At 37.4% G+C, this 27,068-nt stretch overlaps 3 protein-coding genes across 3 annotated transcripts in view; 2 read left to right on the top strand and 1 right to left on the bottom strand.

The window, feature by feature from the left end:
* kcnj6 (potassium inwardly rectifying channel subfamily J member 6) lies at positions 1-24,517 on the top strand. Its single transcript, XM_061963031.1, has 3 exons — positions 1-253; positions 13,812-14,699; positions 22,706-24,517. Exons 2-3 carry the CDS (start codon positions 13,835-13,837, stop codon positions 23,038-23,040), a joined length of 1,200 nt encoding a protein of 399 aa, XP_061819015.1. The 5' UTR covers positions 1-253; positions 13,812-13,834; the 3' UTR covers positions 23,041-24,517.
* Positions 1-27,068, top strand: part of nsd1b (nuclear receptor binding SET domain protein 1b) — a 322,978-nt gene that overhangs the window by 194,654 nt on the left and 101,256 nt on the right. The gene's annotated exons all lie outside the window — the stretch shown is intronic.
* Positions 25,120-27,068, bottom strand: part of rabgef1 (RAB guanine nucleotide exchange factor (GEF) 1) — a 29,809-nt gene continuing 27,860 nt past the window's right edge. Inside the window, exon 9 of the mRNA XM_061963030.2 lies at positions 25,120-26,923. Coding sequence (XP_061819014.1) covers positions 26,498-26,923 — 426 coding nt within the window. The 3' untranslated portion in view covers positions 25,120-26,497. The remainder of the gene's footprint in view (positions 26,924-27,068) is intronic.

Below are 27,068 nucleotides of genomic sequence, written 5' to 3'. Positions count from 1 at the left end.
CAAGTACTGCAATACCGTGTACATTTAGGAGTATCTGGACGTGCTTGCTCTCTCCCATCAGGGAGGAGGATGATGGTGTGCGAGGAAGAGGAAGATGTGGGAGGTCCATCAAGCCCTTGAGGAGGAAGACGGAAAGATGGAGGAGGAGGAAAAAGGCGATTTTTCCACATCACTCCTGCCGTGATCGACGCTAAAGATGTGCGATCATTGACGTGACGAGACGGAGACGATGCAAGACCTTCACTCGCTGCAGGTGAGAACTTTGCCGTCATCTTCACGATCATTATATAGGCCGGTCCACGTCTCTTGGCAGCCGTCATGTTATCGCTCCCCGATATGACGTAATCATCATAAATGGTCGTATTCGCGCCGTGACGTCACGAGAGGACGATAAGGGAAAATGCTGCGGCCTCCTTGTGTGTGTGTGTGTGTGTGGCAACATTTATTAATAACAATAGGACTATTATTGGATGTGTTCGCCTGCGCTCTTGTCGCCATGACAACCCCCCGGTTGTAACTCCAAACATTTTTTTAATATGCGATTGTTTGCGATATACAATTTTTTTTTTAAACTCACTGGACATTTGATTAGGTACACCCTGCCCTTGCAATGGAGGTGACGTGAAGACAAAAATCATAATCACGCTCGTTCAATTGCACGTCTTTCTCATTTCAACACCACGCAGCCCACGCAGCTGTTCCTAATATTTTGACCCTCCAAGGCAAGGGTGTGAGCGAGAAACAATAGTTCATTTTCGCATGAAAGAAACACGGATTATTTTTGACATAAAGTATGACACAAGTAAACATTGATTATGTTTACAATAATCATGATATAAGTAACATTTTATTATTTTACATACAGCATCATATAAGTAGCATTGATTAAGTTTACATTTAATATGATATAAGTAACATTTATTATTTTACATACAGCATCATATAAGTAACATTGATTGTTTATATTAAAAATGATATAAGTAACATTATTTTACATACAGCATCATATAAGTAACATTGATTGTTTACATAAAAAATTATATAAGTAACATTATTTTACACACAGCATCATATAAGTAACATTGATTATTTTGTACATTAAATATGATATAAGCAACATTTATTATTTTACATCATATAAGTAACATTGATTGTTTACAATATGATATAAGCAACTATTTTACATACAGCATCATATAAGTAACGTTGATTATTTTGTACATTAAATATGATATAAGCAACATTTATTATTTTACATCATATAAGTAACATTGATTGTTTACATTAAATATGATACAAGCAACTATTTTACATACAGCATAATCATTGATTATTTTTACATTAAATATAAGTAACATTTATTATTTTTACACAAAATATACAAGTAAATATTATTTTTACATTACAAGATATGAGTAATCGATTATTTTTTACATTAAATATGATATAAGTAAACATATTTTACATACAGCATCATATAAGTAACATTGAATTTTTTTTACATTAATTATATAGTAAAGTAAGTAAGTAACATTTATTATCTTTACACAATTAAACATTATTTTTACATGTACGATACAAGTAAACATTGATTTGTTTTACATTAAATACGATATTAGTAACATTATTTTTATATGATAAAAAGTAACATTTATTCTTTTTACATAAAATATACAATTAAATATTATTTTTACATTATATGATACAAGTAAATATTGATTATGTTTACATTAAATATGACATAAATAACATTATTTTACATACAGAATCATAAAAGTAACATTAAATATAAGTAACATTTATTATTTTTACACCAACCATACAAGTAACCATTATTTTTACATTATATGATACAAGTAAACATTTATTTATTTATTTTTACATGAAATATGATATTAGTAACACTTATTATTTTTACATAAAATATACAAGTAAACATTATTTTTACATTATATGATACAAGTAAACATTGATTATGTTTGCATTAAATGTGACATAAGTAACATTATTTTACATACAGAATAATAAAAGTAACATTAAATATAAGTAACATTTATTATTTTTACACCAAACATACAAGTAACCACTATTTTTACATTATATGATACAATTAAACATTGATTTTTTTTTGTACATTAAATATGATATTAGTAACACTTATTATTTTTTACATAAAATATACAAGTAAACATTATTTTCATCATATATGATACAAGTGAACATTGTGTTACATTATATATAAAACATATAAGATATGATACGAATAACAATTTTTAAAATTTTCTTTTTACATAAAATATGAGACGTTGATTTTTTTTTACATGAAATATGATACGAGTAAACATTGATTATGTTTACATTAAATATGATATAAGTAACATTGATTATTTTTACATCAAATATAAGTAACATTCAATATTTTTAAGCAAAATATACAAGTAAACATTATTTTTACTTTATGTGATACAAGTAAATATGATATTAGTAACACTTATTATTTTAACATGATAAAAGTAACTATTTTTACATAAAATATATAATTAAACATTATTTTTCATGATATATGATACAAGTGAACATTGATTGTTACATTATACATAAAACTATGAGACGTTGATTTTTTTTTACATAAAATATAATACGAGTAAACATTGATTATGTTTACATTAAATATGATATAAGTATCATTGATTATTTTTATATCAAATATAAGTAACATTCAATATTTTTAAGCAAAATATACAAGTAAACATTATTTTTACTTTATGTGATACAAGTAAACATTGCTTATTTTTTTACATTATATATGATAGTGTGAATGTTGTCTGTCTATCTGTGTTGGCCCTGCGATGAGGTGGCGACTTGTCCAGGGTGTACCCCGCCTTCCGCCCGATTGTAGCTGAGATAGGCTCCAGCGCCCCCCGCGACCCCAAAGGAAATAAGCGGTAGAAAATGGATGGATGGATGGATGATACTAGTAACACTTATTATTTTTACATGATAAAAGTAACATTTATTATTTGATAAAAGTAACATTTATTTGGGACAGTATAGCTCGGTTGGTAGAGCGGCCGTGCCAGCAACTTGAGGGTTCCAGGTTCGATTCCCGCTTCCGCCATCCTAGTCACTGCTGTTGTGTCCTTGGGCAAGACACTTTACCCACCTGCTCCCAGTGCCACCCACACTGGTTTAAATGTAACTTAGATATTGGGTTTCACTATGTAAAGTGCTTTGAGTCGCTATATAAATATAATTCACTTCACTTATTTTTTACATAAAATATGCAATTAAACATTATTTCTCATGAAATATGAACATTTATTGTATGTTACATTATATATGGAACATTGATTTTTTTTTTTACATAAAATATGATGCAAATAAAAATCGATTATTATTACATAAAATATGAAACTTTGATTATTTTTTTTTTACATAAAATATGATACGAGTATAGATCGATTATTTTTTTTTACATAAAATATGATACGAGTATAGATCGATTTTTTTTTTTTTACATAAAATATGATACGAGTATAGATCGATTTTTTTTTTTTTACATAAAATATGATACGAGTATAGATCGATTATTTTTTTTGCATAAAATATGATACGAGTATAGATCGATTTTTTTTTTTTTACATAAAATATGATACGAGTATAGATCGATTATTTTTTTTTACATAAAATATGATACGAGTATAGATCGATTTATTTTTTTTTACATAAAATATGATACGAGTATAGATCGATTTTTTTTTTTTACATAAAATATGATAGGAGTATAGATCGATTTTTTTTTTTTACATAAAATATACGAGTATAGATCGATTTTTTTTTTTACATAAAATATGATACGAGTATGGATCGATTTTTTTTTTTTACATAAAATATGATACGAGTATGGATCAATTTTTTTTTTTTACATAAAATATGATACGAGTATAGATCTATTTTTTTTTTTACATAAAATATGATGCAAATAAAAGTCGATTATTATTACATAAAATATGAAACGTTGATTTTTTTTTTTTACATAAAATATGATACGAGTATAGATCGATTTTTTTTTTTACATAAAATATGATAGGAGTATAGATCGATTTTTTTTTTTACATAAAATATGATATGAGTATAGATCGATTTTTTTTTTTACATAAAATATGATACGAGTATAGATCGATTATTTTTTTTTACATAAAATATGATACGGGTATAGATCGATTTTTTTTTTTTACATAAAATATGATACGAGTATAGATCGATTATTTTTTTTTACATAAAATATGATACAAGCAAACATTATTTTTGCATGCCAGTAAACCCCAAAATATCAATAAACGGTGTAGTTTGGGAATAATTGTTTGATTATTATTTATTTTATTTAGGACCAATGACAAAGTACACCTTTGACCCTCCAGAATATTGAAGACAGCTGTCATCAAAATATTGTCAATTAAAATATGCATTATGATCTTCATAAAGGCAGAATTTGAAGGACAACCTTCCTTCATAATATCTTAAAGAAAATCAAATAATAACGTCATAATCAAGCAGACTGATTCATAGCACGACACTTTCTGAAATATTTAATACCTTCTCATTTATTCTGTTTGAATGATCGCCTTTAAAAACAAGCAGTAATATTTCACATTAAAAGCCTGCAGATAGAAAGCTTCCCAAAATGCTTTTGTTTTATATCTAAAACATCAGTTTTATTGTCAACAAATTTGCATTTATTTGCATTCTTTTGCCAATAATTCCACTGGCGGTACACGGTAATTGTTGTTTATGATGACAATAATACGCCTCCATCGCATGGCGGCAGGCAGCCATTGTGCTCCACCTGCTTAAACAATCCTCTTTTCTGTTTGCTAAATAAACAACGGTAACCTAGCAACCACGGCTAGCAGGTCTGTCTGAGGTTTTATGGCACGGCACAAAGACACCCATTGTCATTGCAAAAATCCATGGTGTGTGTGCGTGTGTGTGTGTGTGTGTTTGTATATGTATATATATATATACATATAACACACACATACACTATATTGCCAAAAGTATTTGGCCACCCATCCAAATGATGAGAATCAGGTGTCCTAATCACCTGGTGTATAAAATCAAGCACTTAGTCATGGAGGCTGTTTCTACAAACATTTGTGAAAGAATGGGCCGCTCTCAGTGATTTCCAGCGTGGAACTGTCATAGGATGCCTCCTGTGCAACAAATCCAGTCGTGAAATTTCCTCGCTCCTAAATATTCCAAAGTCAACTTCATTACAAGAAAAGTGAAGAGTTTGGGAACAACAGCAACTCGGCCACCAAGTGGTAGGCCACGTAAACTGACAGAGAGGGGTCAGCAAAGAGACTTTCTGCACAGTCAGTTGCTACAGAGCTCCAAACCTCATGTGACCTTCCAATTAGCCCACGTGCAGTACGCAGAGAGCTTCATGGAATGGGTTTCCATGGCCGAGCAGCTGCATCTAAGCCATACATCACCAAGTCCAATGCAAAGCGTCTGATGCAGTGGTGTAAAGAACATCGCCACTGGACTCTAGAGCAGTGGAGACGCCTTCTCTGGACTGATGAACGCTACATTTCGGACTGCATTGTGCCGAGTGTGAAATTTGGTGGAAGAGGAATTATGGTGTGGGGTTGTTTTTCAGGTTTTGGGCTTGGCCCCTTAGTTTCAGTGAAAGGAACTTTGAATGCTCCAGGATACCAAAATATTTTGGACAATTCCATGGGATGGCACTTCAAGTTCATATGTGAGTAAAGGCAGGTGGACAAATACTTTTGGCAATACAGTGTATATATAAATATATACACATTTAAAAATATATATGTATACAAAGGTCCTGGGTTCAATCCTGCGCTCGGGATCTTTCTGTGTGGAGTTTGCATGTTCTCCCCGTGACTGCGTGGGTTCCCTCCGGGTACTCCGGCTTCCTCCCACCTCCAAAGACATGCACCTGGGAATAGGTTGATTGGCAACACTAAAATTGGCCCTAGTGTGTGAATGTGAGTGTGAATGTTGTCTGTCTATCTGTTTTGGCCCTGTGATGAGGTGGTGACTTGTCCAGGGTGTACCCCGCCTTCCGCCCAAATGCAGCTGAGATAGGCTCCAGCACCCCCTGTGACCCCGAACGGGACAACCGGTAGAAAATGGATGGATGGATGTATACACACATATATATATATATATATATATATATATATATATATATATATATATATATACATATATACACACGTATGCAAACCTTGTTTCCATATGAGTTGGGAAATTGCGTTAGATGTAAATATAAACGGAATACAATGATTTGCACATTTTCAACCCATATTCAGTTGAATATGCTACAAAGACAACATATTTGATGTTCAAACTGATAAACATTTTTTTTTGTTGTTGCAAATAATCATTAACTTTAGAATTTGATGCCAGCAACACGTGACAAAGAAGTTGGGAAAGGTGGCAATAAATACTGATAAAGTTGAGGAATGCTCATCAAACACTTATTTGGAACATCCCACAGGTGTGCGGGCTAATTGGGAACAGGTGGGTGCCATGATTGGGTATAAAAGTAGATTCCATGAAATGCTCAGTCATTCACAAACCATGATGGGGCGAGGGTCACCACTTTGTCAACAAATGCGTGAGCAAATTGTTGAACAGTTTAAGAAAAACCTTTCTCAACCAGCTATTGCAAGGAATTTAGGGATTTCACCATCTACAGTCCGTAATATCATCAAAGGGTTCAGAGAATCTGGAGAAATCACTGCACGTAAGCAGCTAAGCATGTGACCTTCGATCCCTCAGGCTGTACTGCATCAACAAGCGACATCAGTGTGTAAAGGATATCACCACATGGGCTCAGGAACACTTCAGAAACCCACTGTCAGTAACTACAGTTGGTCGCTACATCTGTAAGTGCAAGTTAAAACTCTCCTATGCAAGGCAAAAACTGTTTATCAACAACACCCAGAAACGCCGTCGGCTTCGCTGGGCCTGAGCTCATCTAAGATGGACTGATACAAAGTGGAAAAGTGTTCTGTGGTCTGACGAGTCCACATTTCAAATTGTTTTTGGAAACTGTGGATGTCGTGTCCTCCGGACCAAAGAGGAAAAGAACCATCCGGATTGTTCTAGGCGCAAAGTTGAAAAGCCAGCATCTGTGATGGTATGGGGGTGTATTAGTGCCCAAGACATGGGTAACTTACACATCTGTGAAGGCGCCATTAATGCTGAAAGGTACATACAGGTTTTGGAGCAACATATGTTGCTATCCAAGCAACGTTACCATGGACGCCCCTGCTTATTTCAGCAAGACAATGCCAAGCCACGTGTTACATCAACGTGGCTTCATAGTAAAAGAGTGCGGGTACAAAACTGGCCGGTCCGTAGTCCAGACCTGTCTCCCATTGAAAATGTGTGGCGCATTATGAAGCCTAAAATAGCACAACGGAGACCCCCGGACTGTTGAACAACTTAAGCTGTACATCAAGCAAGAATGGGAAAGAATTCCACCTGAGAAGCTTCAAAAATGTGTCTCCTCAGTTCCCAAACGTTTACTGAGTGTTGTTGAAAGGAAAGGCCATGTGACACAGTGGTGAACATGCCCTTTCCCAACTACTTTGGCATGTGTTGCTGGCATCAAATTCTAAAGTTAATGGTTATTTGCAAAAAAAACAACAAGTTTATCAGTTTGAACATCAAATATGTTGTCTTTGTAGCATATTCAACTGAATATGGGTTGAAAATGATTTGCAAATCATTGTATTCCGTTTATATTTACATCTAACACAATTTCCCAACCCATATGGAAACGGGGTTTGTATATGTGTATATATACACACATTTAAAATAAAAAAAAAATTAAAAAAAGGTATTTATATATATATATATTTTTTTATATTTATGTTTGCACGAGTCAAAGATCCTCTATATGGCAAGTGTATGTTTGCACTAGTCAAAGATCCTCTATATGACAAGTGTATGTTTGCACTAGTCAAAGATCCTCTATATACAAGTGTATGTTTGCACGAGTCAAAGATCCTCTATATGGCAAGTGTATGTTTGCACTAGTCAAAGATCCTCTATATGACAAGTGTATGTTTGCACTAGTCAAAGATCCTCTATATACAAGTGTATGTTTGCACTAGTCAAAGATCCTCGATATGACAAGCGTATGTTTGCACTAGTCAAAGATCCTCTACATGACAAGCTTATATTTGCACTAGTCAAAGATCCTCTACTTAAACAAGCATATGTTTGCACTAGTCAAAGATCCTCTACTTGATGAGCATGTTTGCACTAATCAGAGATCCTTTATATAACGAGCGTATGTTTGCACTCATCAAAGATCCTCTACATGACGAACATATGTTTGCGCTATAATAATAGTCAAAGATCCTCTATATGACAAGGTATGTTTGCACTCGTCAAAGATCCTCTGTATAAAAAGCTTATGTTTGCACTAGTCAAAGATCCTCTATATGACAGGCTTATGTTTGCGCTAGTCAAAGATCCTCTTTATGACAAGCATATGTTTGCACTAGTCAAAGATCCTCTATATGACAAGTGTATGTTTGCGCTAGTCAAAGATCCTCTTTATGTCAAGCTTATGTTTGCACTAGTCAAAGATCCTCTATATGACAAGTGTATGTTTGCACTAATCAAAGATTCTCCATATTGCAAGTGTATGTTTGCACTAGTCAAAGATCCTCTATATGACAAGTGTATGTTTGCACTAGTCAAAGATCCTCTACTTGATGAGCATGTTTGCACTAAACAGAGATCCTTTGTATAACGAGCGTATGTTTGCACTCATCAAAGATCCTCTACATGACGAACATATGTTTGCGCTATAGTCAAAGATCCTCTATATAAAAAGCTTATGTTTGCACTAGTCAAAGATCCTCTATATGACAGGCTTATGTTTGCTCTAGTCAAAGATCCTCTTTATGACAAACGTATGTTTGCACTAGTCAAAGATCCTCTATATGACAAGCTTATGTTTGCACTAGTCAAAGATCCTCTATGTGACAAGTGTATGTTTGCACTAGTCAAAGATCCTCTATATGACAAGCGTATGTTTGCACTAGTCAAAGATCCTCTATATGACGAGATTATGTTTGCACTAGTCAAAGATCCTCTATATGACAAGTGTATATTTGCGCTAGTCAAAGATCCTCTATATGACAAGTGTATGTTTGCACTAGTCAAAGATCCTCTATATGACAAGTGTATGTTTGCACTAGTCAAAGATCCTCTATATGACAAGTGTATGTTTGCACTAGTCAAAGATCCTCTATTTGACAAGTGTATGTTTGCACTAGTCAAAGATTCTCTATGTGACAAGCTTATGTTTGCACTAGTCAAAGATCCTCTATGACAAGCTTATGTTTGCACTAGTCAAAGATCCTCTATATGACAAATGTATGTTTGCACTAGTCAAAGATCCTCTATATGACAAGCTTATGTTTGCACTAGTCAAAGATCCTCTATATGACAAGTGTATGTTTGCACTAGTCAAAGATCCTCTATATGACAAGTGTATGTTTGCACTAGTCAAAGATCCTCTATATGACAAGTGTATGTTTGCACTAGTCAAAGATCCTCTATATGACAAGTGTATGTTTGCACTAGTCAAAGATTCTCTATATGACAAGCTTATGTTTTCACTAGTCAAAGATCCTCTATATGACAAGCTTATGTTTGCACTAGTCAAAGATCCTCTATATGACAAGCTTATGTTTGCACTAGTCAAAGATCCTCTATATGACAAGCTTATGTTTGCACTAGTCAATGATCCTCTATATGACAAGTGTATGTTTGCAGTAGTCAAAGATCCTCTATATGACAAGTGTATGTTTGCACTAGTCAAAGATCCTCTATTTGACATGTGTATGTTTGCAATAGTCAAAGATCCTCTATTTGACAAGGGGATGTCTGCACTAGTCAAAGATCCTGTACATGACAAGCGTATGTTTGCACTAGTCAAAGATCCTCTATATGTCAAGTGTATGTTTGCACTAGTCAAAGATTCTCTATATGACAAGCTTATGTTTGCACTAGTCAAAGATCCTCTATATGACAAGCTTATGTTTGCACTAGTCAAAGATCCTCTATATGACAAGTGTATGTTTGCACTAGTCAAAGATCCTCTATATGACAAGCTTATATTTGCACTAGTCAAAGATCCTCTATATGACAAGTGTATGTTTGCACTAGTCAAAGATCCTCTATTTGACAAGTGTATGTTTGCACTAGCCAAAGATTCTCTATATGACAAGTGTATGTTTGCACTAGTCAAAGATCCTCTATATGACAAGCTTATGTTTGCACTAGTCAAAGATCCTCTGTATGACGAGCATATGTTTGCGCTATAGTCAAAGATCCTCTATATGGCAAGGTATGTTTGCACTAGTCAAAGATCCTCTATATGACAAGTGTATGTTTGCACTAGTCAAAGATCCTCTATATACAAGTGTATGTTTGCACTAGTCAAAGATCCTCTATATGACAAGCGTATGTTTGCACTAGTCAAAGATCCTCTATATGAAAAGCTTATGTTTGCACTAGTCAAAGATCCTCTGTATGACGAGCATATGTTTGCGCTATAGTCAAAGATCCTCTATATGGCAAGGTATGTTTGCACTAGTCAAAGATCCTCTATATGACAAGTGTATGTTTGCACTAGTCAAAGATCCTCTATATGACAAGCTTATGTTTGCACTAGTCAAAGATCCTCTATATGACAAGTGTATGTTTGCACTAGTCAAAGATCCTCTATATGACAAGTGTATGTTTGCACTAGTCAAAGATTCTCTATATGACAAGCTTATGTTTGCACTAGTCAAAGATCCTCTATACGACAAGCGTATGTTTGCACTACTCAAAGATCCTCTATATGACAAGCATATGTTTGCACTAGTCAAAGATCCTCTATACGACAAGCGTATGTTTGCACTAGTCAAAGATCCTCTATATGACAAGCGTATGTTTGCACTAGTCAAAGATCTTTTATATGACAAGTGTATGTTTGCGCTAGTCAAAGATCCTCTATATGACAAGCGTATGTTTGCACTAGTCAAAGATCCTCTATATGACAAGCGTATGTTTGCACTAGTCAAAGATCCTCTATATGACAAGTGTTTGTTTGCACTAGTCAAAGATCCTCTATATGACAAGCGTATGTTTGCACTAGTCAAAGATCCTCTATATGACAAGTGTTTGTTTGCACTAGTCAAAGATCCTCTATATGACAAGTGTATGTTTGCACTAGTCAAAGATCCTCTATATTACAAGTGTATGTTTGCACTAGTCAAAGATCCTCTATATGACAAGTGTATGTTTGCACTAGTCAAAGATCCTCTATATGACAAGCTTATGTTTGCACTAGTCAAATATCCTCTATATGACAAGTGTATGTTTGCACTAGTCAAAGATCCTCTATATGACAAGCGTATGTTTGCGCTAGTCAAAGATCCTCTATATGACAAGCTTATGTTTGCACTAGTCAAAGATCTTTTATATGACAAGTGTATGTTTGCACTAGTCAAAGATCCTCTATATGACAAGTGTATGTTTGCACTAGTCAAAGATTCTCTATATGACAAGTGTATGTTTGCACTAGTCAAAGATCCTCTATATAACAAGCTTATGTTTGCACTTGTTAAATATCCTCTATATGACAAGTGTATGTTTGCACTAGTCAAAGATCCTCTATATGACAAGTGTATGTTTGCACTAGTCAAAGATTCTCTATATGACAAGCTTATGTTTGCACTAGTCAAAGATCCTCTATATGACAAGCGTATGTTTGCACTAGTCAAAGATCCTCTATATGACAAGCGGATGTTTGCGCTAGTCAAAGATCCTCTATATAACGAGTATAAACTAATTGGATCATTTGTTGATGATTCAAATCCTCCATTGGAGCGCAGGTGCAGGACTCGCGGTGTTAGTGATGTCATTGACGCTTCATCCTGCGACCATATTGCTGGCACCTGATGGACTCTGTTGCCATGGTTACCAGCACAATATTCCCCTGTAAGTGCGAGGAGTGCAGAACGGCTTCCACGCAGCAATTTGTTCCACTGGTGAATCCGCTGATGGCGGCGGGAATGGCACTAAAAAGTCACACCACGGTCGAATTGAGGGATTTTTTTTTTCTTTTAAACCCCAAAGGAGCTCCAAAACTTGGAGAATATGAGAGGAAAATGGACGCAATCGCAACCTTCAGCCTGCTTAGCTAATAGTGGCCACATGGGGGCAGTAAGGAGAAACACCTCTTTGTAGAATGTTAATGCAATAAATCATCCAACCAATCACAATCAAGTCATCATTAAAACATTTACAGTATGTCACAGACAAGTGTTTGTTATTCACAAGATCTTATGTTTGTTTATGCTTGCACTAGTCAAAGATCCTCTATGTGAAAAGCTTATGTTTGCACGAGTCAAAGATCCTCTATAATCAGTGTATGTTTGCACTAGTCAAAGATCCTCTATATTTTACAAGCGTATGTTTGCACTAGTCAAAGATCCTCTAGGTGAAAAGCTTATGTTTGCACAAGTCAAAGATCCTCTATTTGACGAGCGTATGTTTGCACGAATCAAAGATCCTCTATAATGAGCGTATGTTTGCACTAGTCAAAGATCCTCTGTGTGAAAAGCTTATGTTTGCACTAGGCAAAGATCCTCTAGGTGAAAAACTTGTTTGCACGAGTCAAAGATCCTCTGTATACAAGCGTATGTTTGCACTAGTCAAAGATCCTCTATATAACGAGCATATGTTTGTACTACTCAAAGATCCTCTATATGGCGAGCTTATGTTTGCACTAGTCAAAGATCCTCTATTTGACGAGCATATGTTTGCACAAGTCAAAGATCCTCTATAATAAGCATATGTTTGCACTAGTCAAAGATCCTCTATATTTCACAAGCGTATGTTTGTACTAGTCAAAGATCCTCTATTTCACAAGCGTATGTTTGTACTAGTCAAAGATCCTCTATATTTCACAAGCGTATGTTTGCACTACTCAAAGATACTCTATGTGAAAAACGTATGTTTGCACAAGTCAAAGATCCTCTATATAACAAGCGTATGTTTGCAGTAGTCAAAGATCCTCTATATTTCACAAGCGTATGTTTGCACTAGGCAAAGATCCTCTAGGTGAAAAGCTTATGTTTGCACAAGTCAAAGATCCTCTATAATGAGCGTATGTTTGCAGTAGTCAAAGATCCTCTATATAAGAAAGTATGTTTGCACTAGTCAAATATCCTCTATATGAAAATCATATGTTTTCGCTTGTGAAAGATCCTCTATATGACGAGCGTATGTTTGCACTAGTCAAAGATCCTCTATATGACAATCATATGTTTGCACTAGTCAAAGATCCTCTATATAACGAGTGTATGTTTGCACTAGTCAAAGATCCTCTATATAACAATCATATGTCTGAACTAGTCAAAGATCCTCTATATGACAATCATATGTCTGAACTAGTCAAAGATCCTCTATATGACAAGTTATGTTTGCACTAGTCAAAGATCCTCTATATGACAAGTTATGTTTTCACTAGTCAAAGATCCTCTATATGACAAGTTATGTTTGCACTAGTCAAAGATCCTCTATATAACAATCATATGTCTGAACGAGTCAAAGATCCTCTATATGACAAGGTATGTTTGCACTAGTCAAATATATTTTATATGACGATCATATGTTTGCACCAGTCAAAGATCCTCTATGTGACTGGATCATGTGAAGTCTCAGGTCCACTAACACTGTCCCTGGTCCCGGTTTAGGCCTGAATCCCCCCAGAAGCTCGATGGAGCAGGATGTGGAGAGCTCGGCCATCAACAAGTTCCCCAAGCAGCTGGTGGCCATGGAGCGGACCAGGAGGGTCCAGCGCTACGTGCGGAAAGACGGCAAGTGCAACGTGCACCACGGCAACGTGCGCGAGACTTACCGCTACCTGACGGACATCTTCACCACGCTGGTGGACCTGAAGTGGAGGTTCAACCTGTTCGTCTTCGTCCTGGTCTACACCGTCACCTGGCTCTTCTTCGGCTTCATGTGGTGGCTCATCGCCTACCTGCGGGGAGACCTGGACCACTTGGCCGACAACCTCTGGACTCCGTGCGTCAACAACCTCAATAGTTTCGTCTCGGCCTTCCTCTTCTCCATCGAGACGGAGACCACCATCGGGTACGGGTACCGGGTGATCACGGACAAGTGTCCCGAGGGCATCGTGCTGCTGCTGGTGCAGTCGGTGCTGGGCTCCATCGTCAACGCCTTCATGGTGGGCTGCATGTTCGTCAAGATCTCGCAGCCCAAGAAGCGCGCCGAAACGCTGGTGTTCTCCACCCACGCCGTGGTCTCCATGAGGGACGGCCGCCTGTGCCTCATGTTCCGGGTGGGCGACCTCAGGAACTCGCACATCGTGGAAGCGTCCATCCGGGCCAAGCTCATCAAGTCCAAGCAGACCAAGGAGGGCGAGTTCATCCCCCTGAACCAGACGGACATCAACGTGGGCTACAGCACGGGCGACGACCGCCTCTTCCTGGTGTCCCCGCTCATCATCTGTCACGAGATCAACCAGAGCAGTCCTTTCTGGGACGTCTCGCCCGCACACCTGGCCCACGAGGAGCTGGAGGTGGTCGTCATCCTGGAGGGCATGGTGGAGGCCACGGGTGAGCACTTCCTCTTCTTCTTCTTCCTCTTCTTCTTCTTCTTCTTCTTCCAAAACATGTGCAGAGGACATTCATGGACGCTAACTTGTCCCGACATTACATGGCAACATGACTAAAAGCTACAGAGACTGAACGAGGGGAAGGACGGCAGATGGACAGACGGATAAGAGGGACAAAAAGACTCAATAAGTGACAGCAGAGTGACACAAATACTCAATAAGGGACAGCAGATGGACAAAAAGACTCAATAAGGGACAGCATAGTGACAAAACGATTAAATAAGGGACAACAGATGGACACAAGACTCAATAAGGGACAGCAGATGGACAAAAAGAGTCAATAAGGGACAACATAGTGACAAAACGATTCAATAAGGGACAACAGATGGACACAAGACTCAATAAGGGACAGCAGATGGACAAAAAGAGTCAATAAGGGACAGCATAGTGACAAAAAGAGTCAATAAGGGACAGCAGATGGACACAAGACTCAATAAGGGACAACAGATGGACACAAGACTCAATAAGGGACAGCATAGTGACAAAACGACTCAATAAGGGACAGCAGATGGACACAAGACTCAATAAAGGACAGCAGATGGACAAAAAGACTCAATAAGGGACAGCAGATGGACAGAAAGACTCAATAAGGGATAGCAGATGGACAGAAAGACTCAATAAGGGACAGCAGATGGACAAAAATACTCAATAAGGGGCAGCAGATGGACAAAAATACTCAATAAGGGGCAGCAGATAGACACAAGACTCAATAAGGGACAGCATAGTGACAAAAAGACTCAATAAGGGACAGGAGATGGACAAAAAGAGTCAATAAGGGACAGCATAGTGACGAAACGACTCAATAAGGGACAGCAGAGTGACAGAAAGACTCAATAAGGGACAACAGATGGACATAAGACTCAATAAGGGACATTATAGTGATAAAAAGAGTCAATAAGGGACAGCAGATGGACAAAAAGAGTCAATAAGGGACAGCATAGTGACAAAACGACTCAATAAGGGACAACAGATGGACACAAGACTCAATAAGGGACAGCATAGTGACAAAAATACTCAATAAGAGACAGCAGATGGAAAGAACGACTCAAAAAGGGACATCAGATGGACAGACCGATAAGATGGACACAAGACTCAATAAGGGACAGCAGGTGGACAAAAAGACTCAATAAGGGACAGCAGATAGACACAAGACTCAATAAGGGACAGCATAGTGACAAAAATACTCAATAAGAGACAGCAGATGGACAAAAATACTCATTAAGGGACAGCAGATGGACAAAAAGCCTCAACAAGAGACAGCAGATGGACAGAAACACTCAATAAGGGACAGCAGGTGGAAAGAAAGACTCAAAAAGGGACAGCAGATGGACGAAAATACTCAATAAGGGACAACAGAGTGACAAAAAGACTCAATAAGGGACAGCAGGTGGAAAGAAAGACTCTAAAAGGGACAGCAGATAGACAAAAAGACTCAATAAGGGACAGCAGGTGGACAGATAGTTAAGATGGACAAAAATACTCAATAAGGGACAGCAGATAGACAAAAATACTCAATAAGGGGCAGCAGATGGACACAAGACTCAATAAGGGACAGCAGATGGACACAAGACTCAATAAGGGACAGCAGATGGACACAAGACTCAATAAGGGACAGCAGATGGACACAAGACTCAATAAGGGACAGCAGATGGACAAAAAGACTTAATAAGGGACAGCAGATGGACAGAAAGACTCAATAAGGGACAGCAGATGGACAAAAATACTCAATAAGGGACAGCAGATAGACAAAAATACTCAATAAGGGACAGCAGATAGACACAAGACTCAATAAGGGACAGCATAGTGACAAAAAGACTCAATAAGGGACAGGAGATGGACAAAAAGAGTCAATAAGGGACAGCATGGTGACAAAAATACTCAATAAGGGACAGCAGGTGGAAAGAAAGACTCAAAAAGGGACAGCAGATGGACACAAGACTCAATAAGGGACAGCAGGTGGACAAAAAGATGTCAATAAGGGACAACATAGTGACAAAACGACTCAATAAGGGACAACAGAATGACAAAGAGTCAATAAGGGACAGCAGAGTGACAGAAAGACTTAATAAGGGACAGCATAGTGACAAAAATACTCAATAAGAGACAGCAGATGGACAAAAATACTCATTAAGGGACAGCAGATGGAAAGAAAGACTCAAAAAGGGACATCAGATGGACAGACCGATAAGATGGACACAAGACTCAATAAGGGACAGCAGGTGGACAAAAAGACTCAATAAGGGACAGCATAGTGACAAAAATACTCAATAAGAGACAGCAGATGGACAAAAATACTCATTAAGGGACAGCAGATGGACAAAAAGCCTCAACAAGAGACAGCAGATGGACAGAAACACTCAATAAGGGACAGCAGGTGGAAAGAAAGACTCAAAAAGGGACAGCAGATGGACGTAAAGACTCAATAAGGGACAACAGAGTGACAAAAAGACTCAATAAGGGACAGCAGGTGGAAAGAAAGACTCTAAAAGGGACAGCAGATAGACAAAAAGACTCAATAAGGGACAGCAGGTGGACAGATAGTTAAGATGGACAAAAATACTCAATAAGGGACAGCAGATAGACAAAAATACTCAATAAGGGACAGCAGATGGACACAAGACTCAATAAGGGACAGCAGGTGGACAAAAAGCCTCAATAAGGGACAGCAGATGGACAGAAAGACTTAATAAGGGACAGCAGGTGGACAAAAAAACTCAATAAGGGACAGCAGGTGGACAAAAAGACTCAATTAGGGACAGCAGATGGACAGGAAGACTTAATAAGGGACAGCAGGTGGACAAAAAGCATCAATAAGGGACAGCAGGTGGACAAAAAGACTCAATAAGAGACAGCAGATGGAAAGAACGACTCAAAAAGGGACATCAGATGGACAGACCGATAAGATGGACGCAAGACTCAATAAGGGACAGCAGGTGGACAAAAAGACTCAATAAGAGACAGCAGATGGACAAAAAGACTCATTAAGGGACAGCAGGTGGAAAGAAAGACTCAAAAAGGGACATCAGATGGACAGACCGATAAGATGGGCACAAGACTCAATAAGGGACAGCAGGTGGACAAAAAGACTCAATAAGGGACAGCATAGTGACAAAAAGACTCAATAAGGGACAACAGATGGACACAAGACTCAATAAGGGACAGCATAGTGACAAAAATACTCAATAAGAGACAGCAGATGGACAAAAATACTCATTAAGGGACAGCAGATGGACAAAAAGCCTCAACAAGAGACAGCAGATGGACAGAAGCACTCAATAAGGGACAGCAGGTGGAAAGAAAGACTCAAAAAGGGACAGCAGATGGACGAAAAGACTCAATAAGGGACAGCAGAGTGACAAAAAGACTCAATAAGGGACAGCAGGTGGAAAGAAAGACTCTAAAAGGGACAGCAGATAGACAAAAAGACTCAATAAGGGACAGCAGGTGGACAGATAGTTAAGATGGACAAAAATACTCAATAAGGGACAGCAGATAGACAAAAATACTCAATAAGGGACAGCAGATGGACAAAAAGCCTCAATAAGGGACAGCAGATGGACAGAAAGACTCAATAAGGGACAGCAGGTGGACAAAAAGCCTCAATAAGGGACAGCAGATGGACAAAAAGCCTCAATAAGGGACAGCAGATGGACAGAAAGACTCAATAAGGGACAGCAGGTGGACAAAAAGCCTCAATAAGGGACAGCAGATGGACAAAAAGACTCAATAAGGGACAGCAGGTGGACAAAAAAACTCAATAAGGGACAGCAGGTGGACAAAAAGACTCAATAAGGGACAGCAGATGGACAGAAAGACTCAATAAGGGACAGCAGGTGGACAAAAAGCCTCAATAAGGGACAGCAGGTGGACAAAAAGACTCAATAAGAGACAGCAGATGGAAAGAAAGACTCAAAAAGGGACATCAGATGGACAGACCAATAAGATGGACACAAGACTCAATAAGGGACAGCAGGTGGACAAAAAGACTCAATAAGGGACAGCATAGTGACAAAAAGACTCAATAAGGGACAACAGATGGACACAAGACTCAATAAGGGACAGCATAGTGACAAAAATACTCATTAAGGGACAGCAGATGGACAAAAAGCCTCAACAAGAGACAGCAGATGGACAGAAAGCCTCAATAAGGGACAGCAGGTGGAAAGAAAGACTCAAAAAGGGACAGCAGATGGACGAAAAGACTCAATAAGGGACAACAGAGTGACAAAAAGACTCAATAAGGGACAGCAGGTGGAAAGAAAGACTCAAAAAGGGACAGCAGATAGACAAAAAGACTCAATAAGGGACAGCAGGTGGACAGATAGTTAAGATGGACAAAAATACTCAATAAGGGACAGCAGATAGACAAAAATACTCAATAAGGGGCAGCAGATGGACAAAAAGAGTCAATAAGGGACAGCAGATGGACAAAAAGAGTCAATAAGGGACAGCATAGTGACAAAACGACTCAATAAGGGACAACAGAATGACAAAGAGTCAATAAGGGACAGCATAGTGACAACACGACTCAATAAGGGACAACAGAATGACAAAGAGTCAATAAGGGACAGCATAGTGACAAAAATACTCAATAAGAGACAGCAGATGGAAAGAACGACTCAAAAAGGGACATCAGATGGACAGACCGATAAGATGGACAAAAAGACTCAATAAGGGACAGCAGGTGGACAAAAAGACTCAATAAGGGACAGCAGGTGGACAAAAAGACTCAATAAGGGACAGCAGGTGTACGAAAGACAAAGACAGACACATAGTGGGACAGACACATAGTGGGACAGAGACAGACACATAGTGGGACACAGACAGACACATAGTGGGACAGAGACAGACACATAGTGGGACAGACACAGACACATAGTGGGACAGACACAGACACATAGTGGGACAGACACAGACACATATTGGGACAGAGACAGACACATAGTGGGACAGAGACAGACATAGTGGGACAGACACAGACACATATTGGGACAGAGACAGACACATAGTGGGACAGAGACATAGTGGGACAGAGACAGACACATATTGGGACAGACACATAGTGGGACAGACACAGACACATAGTGGGACAGAGACAGACACATAGTGGGACAGACACAGACACATAGTGGGACAGAGACAGACACATAGTGGGACAGACACAGACACATAGTGGGACAGAGACAGACACATAGTGGGACAGACACAGACACATAGTGGGACAGACACAGACACATAGTGGGACAGACACAGACACATATTGGGACAGAGACAGACACATAGTGGGACAGAGACAGACATAGTGGGACAGACACAGACACATATTGGGACAGAGACAGACACATAGTGGGACAGAGACATAGTGGGACAGAGACAGACACATATTGGGACAGACACATAGTGGGACAGACACAGACACATAGTGGGACAGAGACAGACACATAGTGGGACAGACACAGACACATAGTGGGACAGAGACAGACACATAGTGGGACAGACACAGACACATAGTGGGACAGAGACAGACACATAGTGGGACAGACACAGACACATAGTGGGACAGACACAGACACATATTGGGACAGAGACAGACACATAGTGGGACAGAGACAGACATAGTGGGACAGACACAGACACATATTGGGACAGAGACAGACACATAGTGGGACAGAGACAGACACATATTGGGACAGACACATAGTGGGACAGACACAGACACATAGTGGGACAGAGACAGACACATAGTGGGACAGACACAGACACATAGTGGGACAGAGACAGACACATAGTGGGACAGAGACAGACACATATTGGGACAGACACATAGTGGGACAGACACAGACACATAGTGGGACAGACACAGACACATAGTGGGACAGACACAGACACATATTGGGACAGAGACAGACACATAGTGGGACAGAGACAGACATAGTGGGACAGACACAGACACATATTGGGACAGAGACAGACACATAGTGGGACAGAGACATAGTGGGACAGAGACAGACACATATTGGGACAGACACATAGTGGGACAGACACAGACACATAGTGGGACAGAGACAGACACATAGTGGGACAGACACAGACACATAGTGGGACAGAGACAGACACATAGTGGGACAGACACAGACACATAGTGGGACAGAGACAGACACATAGTGGGACAGACACAGACACATAGTGGGACAGACACAGACACATATTGGGACAGAGACAGACACATAGTGGGACAGAGACAGACATAGTGGGACAGACACAGACACATATTGGGACAGAGACAGACACATAGTGGGACAGAGACAGACACATATTGGGACAGACACATAGTGGGACAGACACAGACACATAGTGGGACAGAGACAGACACATAGTGGGACAGACACAGACACATAGTGGGACAGAGACAGACACATAGTGGGACAGAGACAGACACATATTGGGACAGACACATAGTGGGACAGACACAGACACATAGTGGGACAGAGACAGACACATAGTGGGACAGACACAGACACATAGTGGGACAAAGACAGACACATAGAGGGACAGAGACAGACACCTAGTGGGACAGACACAGACAGGTGGACAGGAAGAGACATGCAGGAATGGACACACAAGCAGATTTTGGAAGAAGACATGGAGACACTGTACTAAACTTATAGTAATAATAATAATAGTAATAATAATGATGATAATAATGATGATAATCATAGTAATAATAATATTGATAATAGTAATAATAATGATAGTATTAATAATAGTAATACCAATAATTATAATCATAGTAATAATAATATTGATGATAATAATAATGATAATAAAGTAATAATAATATTGATAATAATAACGATAACAATAGTAATAATAATATTGATAATAATAGAAATAATACTTGATAATAGTAATAATAGTTATGATAGTAGCAATAGTGATAATAATAGTAATACCAAGAATGATGATAATAGTAATAACAATAATAATAATATTGATAATAGTAATAAAAATAATGATATTAATAGTAATAATAATATTGATAATAGTAATAATAATAATAATGATGGTAATAGTAATAATAATAGTAGTAATAGTAATAATAGTGATAACAATAGTAATAATTATGATAATAATAGTAATAATAACAATGATAATAAAATAATAATAATAATAATGATAACAATAGTAGTAATAATATTGATAATAGAAATAATAATAATAAAAGTAATAGTGATAATAGTAGTAGCAATAGTGAAAATAATAGTAACAATAATAGTAATACCAATAATGATGATAATAGTAATAGCAATAATAATAGTAATAATAATATTGATAATAGTAATACAAATAATGATAGTAATAGTAATAATAATATTGATAATAATGATAATAGTAGTAATAGTGATAATAATAATAGTAATAATAATAATAATATTGATAATAGTAATAATGATCATGATAATAGTAATAATAATAATGATAATAATACTAATAATTTATAGTAGTAAAAGTGATAATAATAGTAATAATGATAATAATAGTAATAATAATAGTAGTAATAGTAATAATAGCGATAATAATAGTAATGATGATAATAGGGATGATATTAGTAATAATAATAGTAGTAATAGTAATAATAGTGATAATAATAATAATAATAATAATAGTGATGATAATAATAATAATAATAATAATAGTGATAATAATATTAATAGTAATAATAATAATGATAATAATAATAATCATTTATAGTAGTAATAGTGACAAATAATAATATTAATAATGAAAATAATAATAATAATAGTAGTAATAATAGTGATAATAATAATAGTAATGATGATAATAACAGGGATGATACTAGTAATAATAATAGTAGCAATGATAATAATAGTAATGATGATAAGAGTCTAAGAGCAGCACAAGGTAGTGAGCGGGGTGTGTGTGCAGGCATGACGTGTCAGGCCAGGAGTTCGTACGTGAGCAGTGAGATCAAGTGGGGTTATCGCTTCACGCCCGTCCTCACGCTGGAGGACGGCTTCTACGAGGTGGACTACAACAGCTTCCACGACATCTACCAGACCAACACGCCCGCCTGCAGCGCCAGGGAGCTGGCGGACATGTGCGAGCGCGCCCGCCCGCCCCTCGCCTGCTCGCTGGCCGGCAAGCCGAGTCAGCAGGATCTGTCCGAGGCCGACAAGGAGGCGGAGCCACAGAGCAAGAACGTCCCGCAGACTGAGAGGAACGGAGACGTCTCCAACGCGGAGACCGAGTCCAAAGTGTAGAAGTAGGAGTATTTTTTCTAGTAGATTTGAAGTATTTTTGTACATAACTTGCTTGAGTGAATATTTGATACTACTTCTCTCTCACTACTGTAAATAATACTTTATTTATTGCACAATACTCTTTTCTTTTCACAATACACACCTGCAGGACACCTCATTAGGGACACCTGTGCCGGCCAATAGGAGAGCTGCATCCATACTTGGACTAAGAGAAGTACTTTTTCACCAACAAAACACTTGGCTCGCTAAGTACCCACTTTAAAATGCACTAGCGTAGTAGGCCTAAGTATTCATTAAAAACAAGGCAGTGGTTTTATTTAACATGTACATTTCATATTTTGGCCCCTGTCATGTTACACACAGATTGAACAGTAACACTGTGTTTGAATATGGGAAAATAAAAGGCTACTTTAATCAGTGGTTCTTTGGCCTACCACTAGATGGAGCTTGCGAGAACACATACATGATCTTTGACCTTTAGTGTTAATAAATACCTGACACATACACATAAAAACCTTAACTTCAGTGAGGCGTGACAGAAAATCCTTATACAAATATAGTATTGTAAAATAAATACAATAGTATATATAGTATGACTACAATAGTAAAACTACAATGGTTGATTTAATATAAATACAATAGTAAATATGCACGATAGCAAATATAGTATAACTACAATAGTAAATATAGTGTAAACACAATAGTAAACATAGTACAACTACAATAGTAAAAACATAACTACAATAGTAAATAGTATAAATAAATTTGATAAATATAGTATTAGTAAATATAAGTATAACTGCAATAGTAAATATAACTACAATAGTAAATACAGTATAATTACAATAGCATAACTAAAAGTGACAATCTAGTACAACCACAATAGTAAATAATAGTATAACTACAATAGTAAATATAGTATAACTTCAATAGTAAATAATAGTATAACTACAAGAGTAAATATAGTATAACTACAATAGTAAATAATAGTAAAATTACAACAGTAAATATAGTATAATTACATTAGTAAAAATAACTTCAATAGTAAATATAGCATAACTACAATAGTAAATATAGTATAATTACAATAGTAAATATAACTTCAATAGTAAATATAGCAAAACTACAATAGTAAATATAGTATAATTACATTAGTAAGTATAACTTCAATAGTAAATATAGCAAAACTACAATAGTAAATATAGTATAACTACAATAGTAAATATAACTTAAATGGTAAATATAGTATAACTTCAATAGTAAATATAGTATAACTACAATGGTAAATATAACTACAATAGTAAATATAGCATAACTACAATAGTAAATATAGTATAATTACAATAGTAAATATAACTTCAATAGTAAATAGAGCAAAACTACAATAGTAAATATAACTTCAATAGTAAATATAGCAAAACTACAATAGTAAATATAGTATAATTACATTAGTAAGTATAACTTCAATAGTAAATATAGTAAATATAGTGTAACTACAATAGTAAATATAACTTAAATGGTAAATATAGTATAACTTCAATAGTAAATATAGTATAACTACAATGGTAAATATTACTTCAATAGTAAACATAACTTCAATATTAAATATAACTACAATAGTAAATATAGCATAACTACAATGGTAAATATTACTTCAATAGTAAACATAACTTCAATATTAAATATAACTACAATAGTAAATATAGTATAACTACAATAGTAAATATAACTTCAATAGTAAATATAGTATAACTACAATAGTAAATATAACTTCAATAGTAAATATAGTATAACTACAATAGAAAATATAGTATAACTACAAGAGTAAATATAGTATAACTACAATAGTACATAATAGTATAACTACAAGAGTAAATATAATATAACTACAATAGTACATAATAGTATAACTACAAGAGTAAATATAGTATAACTGCAATGTTGTATGGTATGAGAAGAATGCAGTAATCTATTACAATTACTTGAGTAAATATTGTGCTGCAGCTCTTGTACTGCATGTCCCGGTGTACCTAATGAAGTGTCCCGTGTGAGAAGCATGTACAAAGATGAAATGAAGCGTATGATTGATGTATTTCTTTATTTCTGCTGTGTGTGCCGACCAAAAGGATGCAAAGTCGTTAGTGGAATGTTCCAGAAGGTCAGCAATGACTTTTGTCACATGACTGCCCTTTAAAATGGCTTCTTTTTTTTTTTCTCTCACCATCGTGCACAAGGAGGAGGAAATCACACAAAAAGTCACGTGTCAGCAAAAGTATCACACACACACACACACACACACACATACATATATATATATATATATATTAATAAATGAGTCAAACATGTGTGAAGACTCCTTATTGGGCAATATTCTTCTTTTCATTCTTTGTTTTCATTTGAAAATGTTCTGCGATACAAGTACACATGTAGGCCAAAGTACACTTGGAGTACATGTGTGTACACTAAGTACAAACCCCGTTTCCATATGAGTTGGGAAATTGTGTTAGATGTAAATATAAACGGAATACAATGATTTGCAAATCTTTTTCAACCCATATTCAGTTGAATATGCTACAAAGACAACATATTTGATGTTCAAACTGATAAACTTTTTATTTTTTTTGCAAATAATCATTAACTTTAGAATTTGATGCCAGCAACACGTGACAAAGAAGTTGGGAAAGGTGGCAATAAATACTGATAAAGTTGAGGAATGCTCATCAAACACTTATTTGGAACATCCCACAGGTGAGCAGGCTAATTGGGAACAGGTTCAACGTCAGTTTTAAAGGACGTGTACGTATAATCAACGTTGCATCACAATGTCTTGTGTCTGCTGGGTTATGCTCTCTCTGCGTTGAAGCGGTGTGGTAATTGTTCCTTTGGTGACACCTGGTGGCCACAATGATTTATAAATTCAAGCGTATATGATGCGGACACGTTTGTTACTGGATACTTTCCAACAGGCTTCGGCCTTGGAGATTTTGTATATGCAACTATATATTTTTTTAAACTTGTTTATATTGACACATTTTAGACGGCAATATTGTTCGATTATTATTATGTCTAGCTTGCGTGCTATTGTGTGCTTAGCTGATGTGTAGCTGCTAACTCATAGTAGCCTGTAGCCTAGCAACTTGGCAAGTGCACCTGTTGTAAATGATTGACTAAAATGGAAGAAAAGACCAACCTTGTGAGCTCGTGTTGGACAATTTAAAGACAAACTGATATCATCAAATGTGTTTGTTTTTTATGATATCGACCGATAACTGATATCGACTGATATCGATATCGATAATGACACCTTTGTTGACTTTTGAGTGAAGTGGTGAAGATGTTCAGCAGTGAGAACTTGGGTGAAGTTAATCATTGAACACCAAACACACGTTGCTGTGTGTGTGTGTGTGTGTGTGTGTGTGTGTGTGTGTGTGTGTGTGTGTGTGTGTGTGTGTGTGTGTTACCCAGCAAAGACTTGCGGCAGGAGGGGCGGGGGCAGCAGGTCATTGTCCACGTTGTCGTCGGCCATGTTTGGCAGGTTGCAGCCCCGCACGGTGAGCGGGTGTTTTTCCACGGCGTGCTGCACTTCTCGCCGCACGTCGTCACGCCAACCCAGCAGCTCCGCCCTCAGCCGCACGGCCGCCTGCGTCAGCGACTCCTGGCGGCCGCAGAGGTCCGACAGGAGCTCCAGGTTGCGGCGGAGCCGGGCCATGGCGGGGCTCGGGGACGCGGCGGGGTCCGCCGGAGCGCCGCCGTGACGCCAGTCGAGGGCGGCGGGGTCGGGGAACCGCGGCGAGGACTGACCCGACATGTAGGACTCAAACTCCTCTGGGGTGAGGTTGAGGGACTGAGCGTCCAGCTTCTCGATGAAGGCCGCCGCACAGCACTGGAACAACACAGGAGACACTTTGCTAGTTTCACTGAAGGAACCACAGCTCCTCCATGCTGGCAGCACTCATGCATCCAACATGTCATTGTTATTCTCAGCACATTCAATAATTAAACTGGACTTAGATTGGTCAGATCTGGAC

The sequence above is a fragment of the Nerophis lumbriciformis genome, linkage group LG09 (assembly GCF_033978685.3).
Source record: "Nerophis lumbriciformis linkage group LG09, RoL_Nlum_v2.1, whole genome shotgun sequence".
In the NCBI taxonomy this organism is placed as follows: domain Eukaryota; kingdom Metazoa; phylum Chordata; class Actinopteri; order Syngnathiformes; family Syngnathidae; genus Nerophis; species Nerophis lumbriciformis.
The sequence above is the reverse complement of the archived record's forward strand: the minus strand, read 5'-3'. Positions and strand labels throughout refer to the sequence as shown.

Excerpts from the sequence above, each read along its gene's own strand:
- kcnj6 (XM_061963031.1), top strand. The coding sequence starts at position 13,835 with ATGGAGCAGGATGTGGAGAGCTCGGCCATCAACAAGTTCCCCAAGCAG. Across the intron at positions 14,700-22,705 it reads GGGCATGGTGGAGGCCACGG|GCATGACGTGTCAGGCCAGG; the intron begins GTGAGCACTTCC and ends GTGTGTGTGCAG.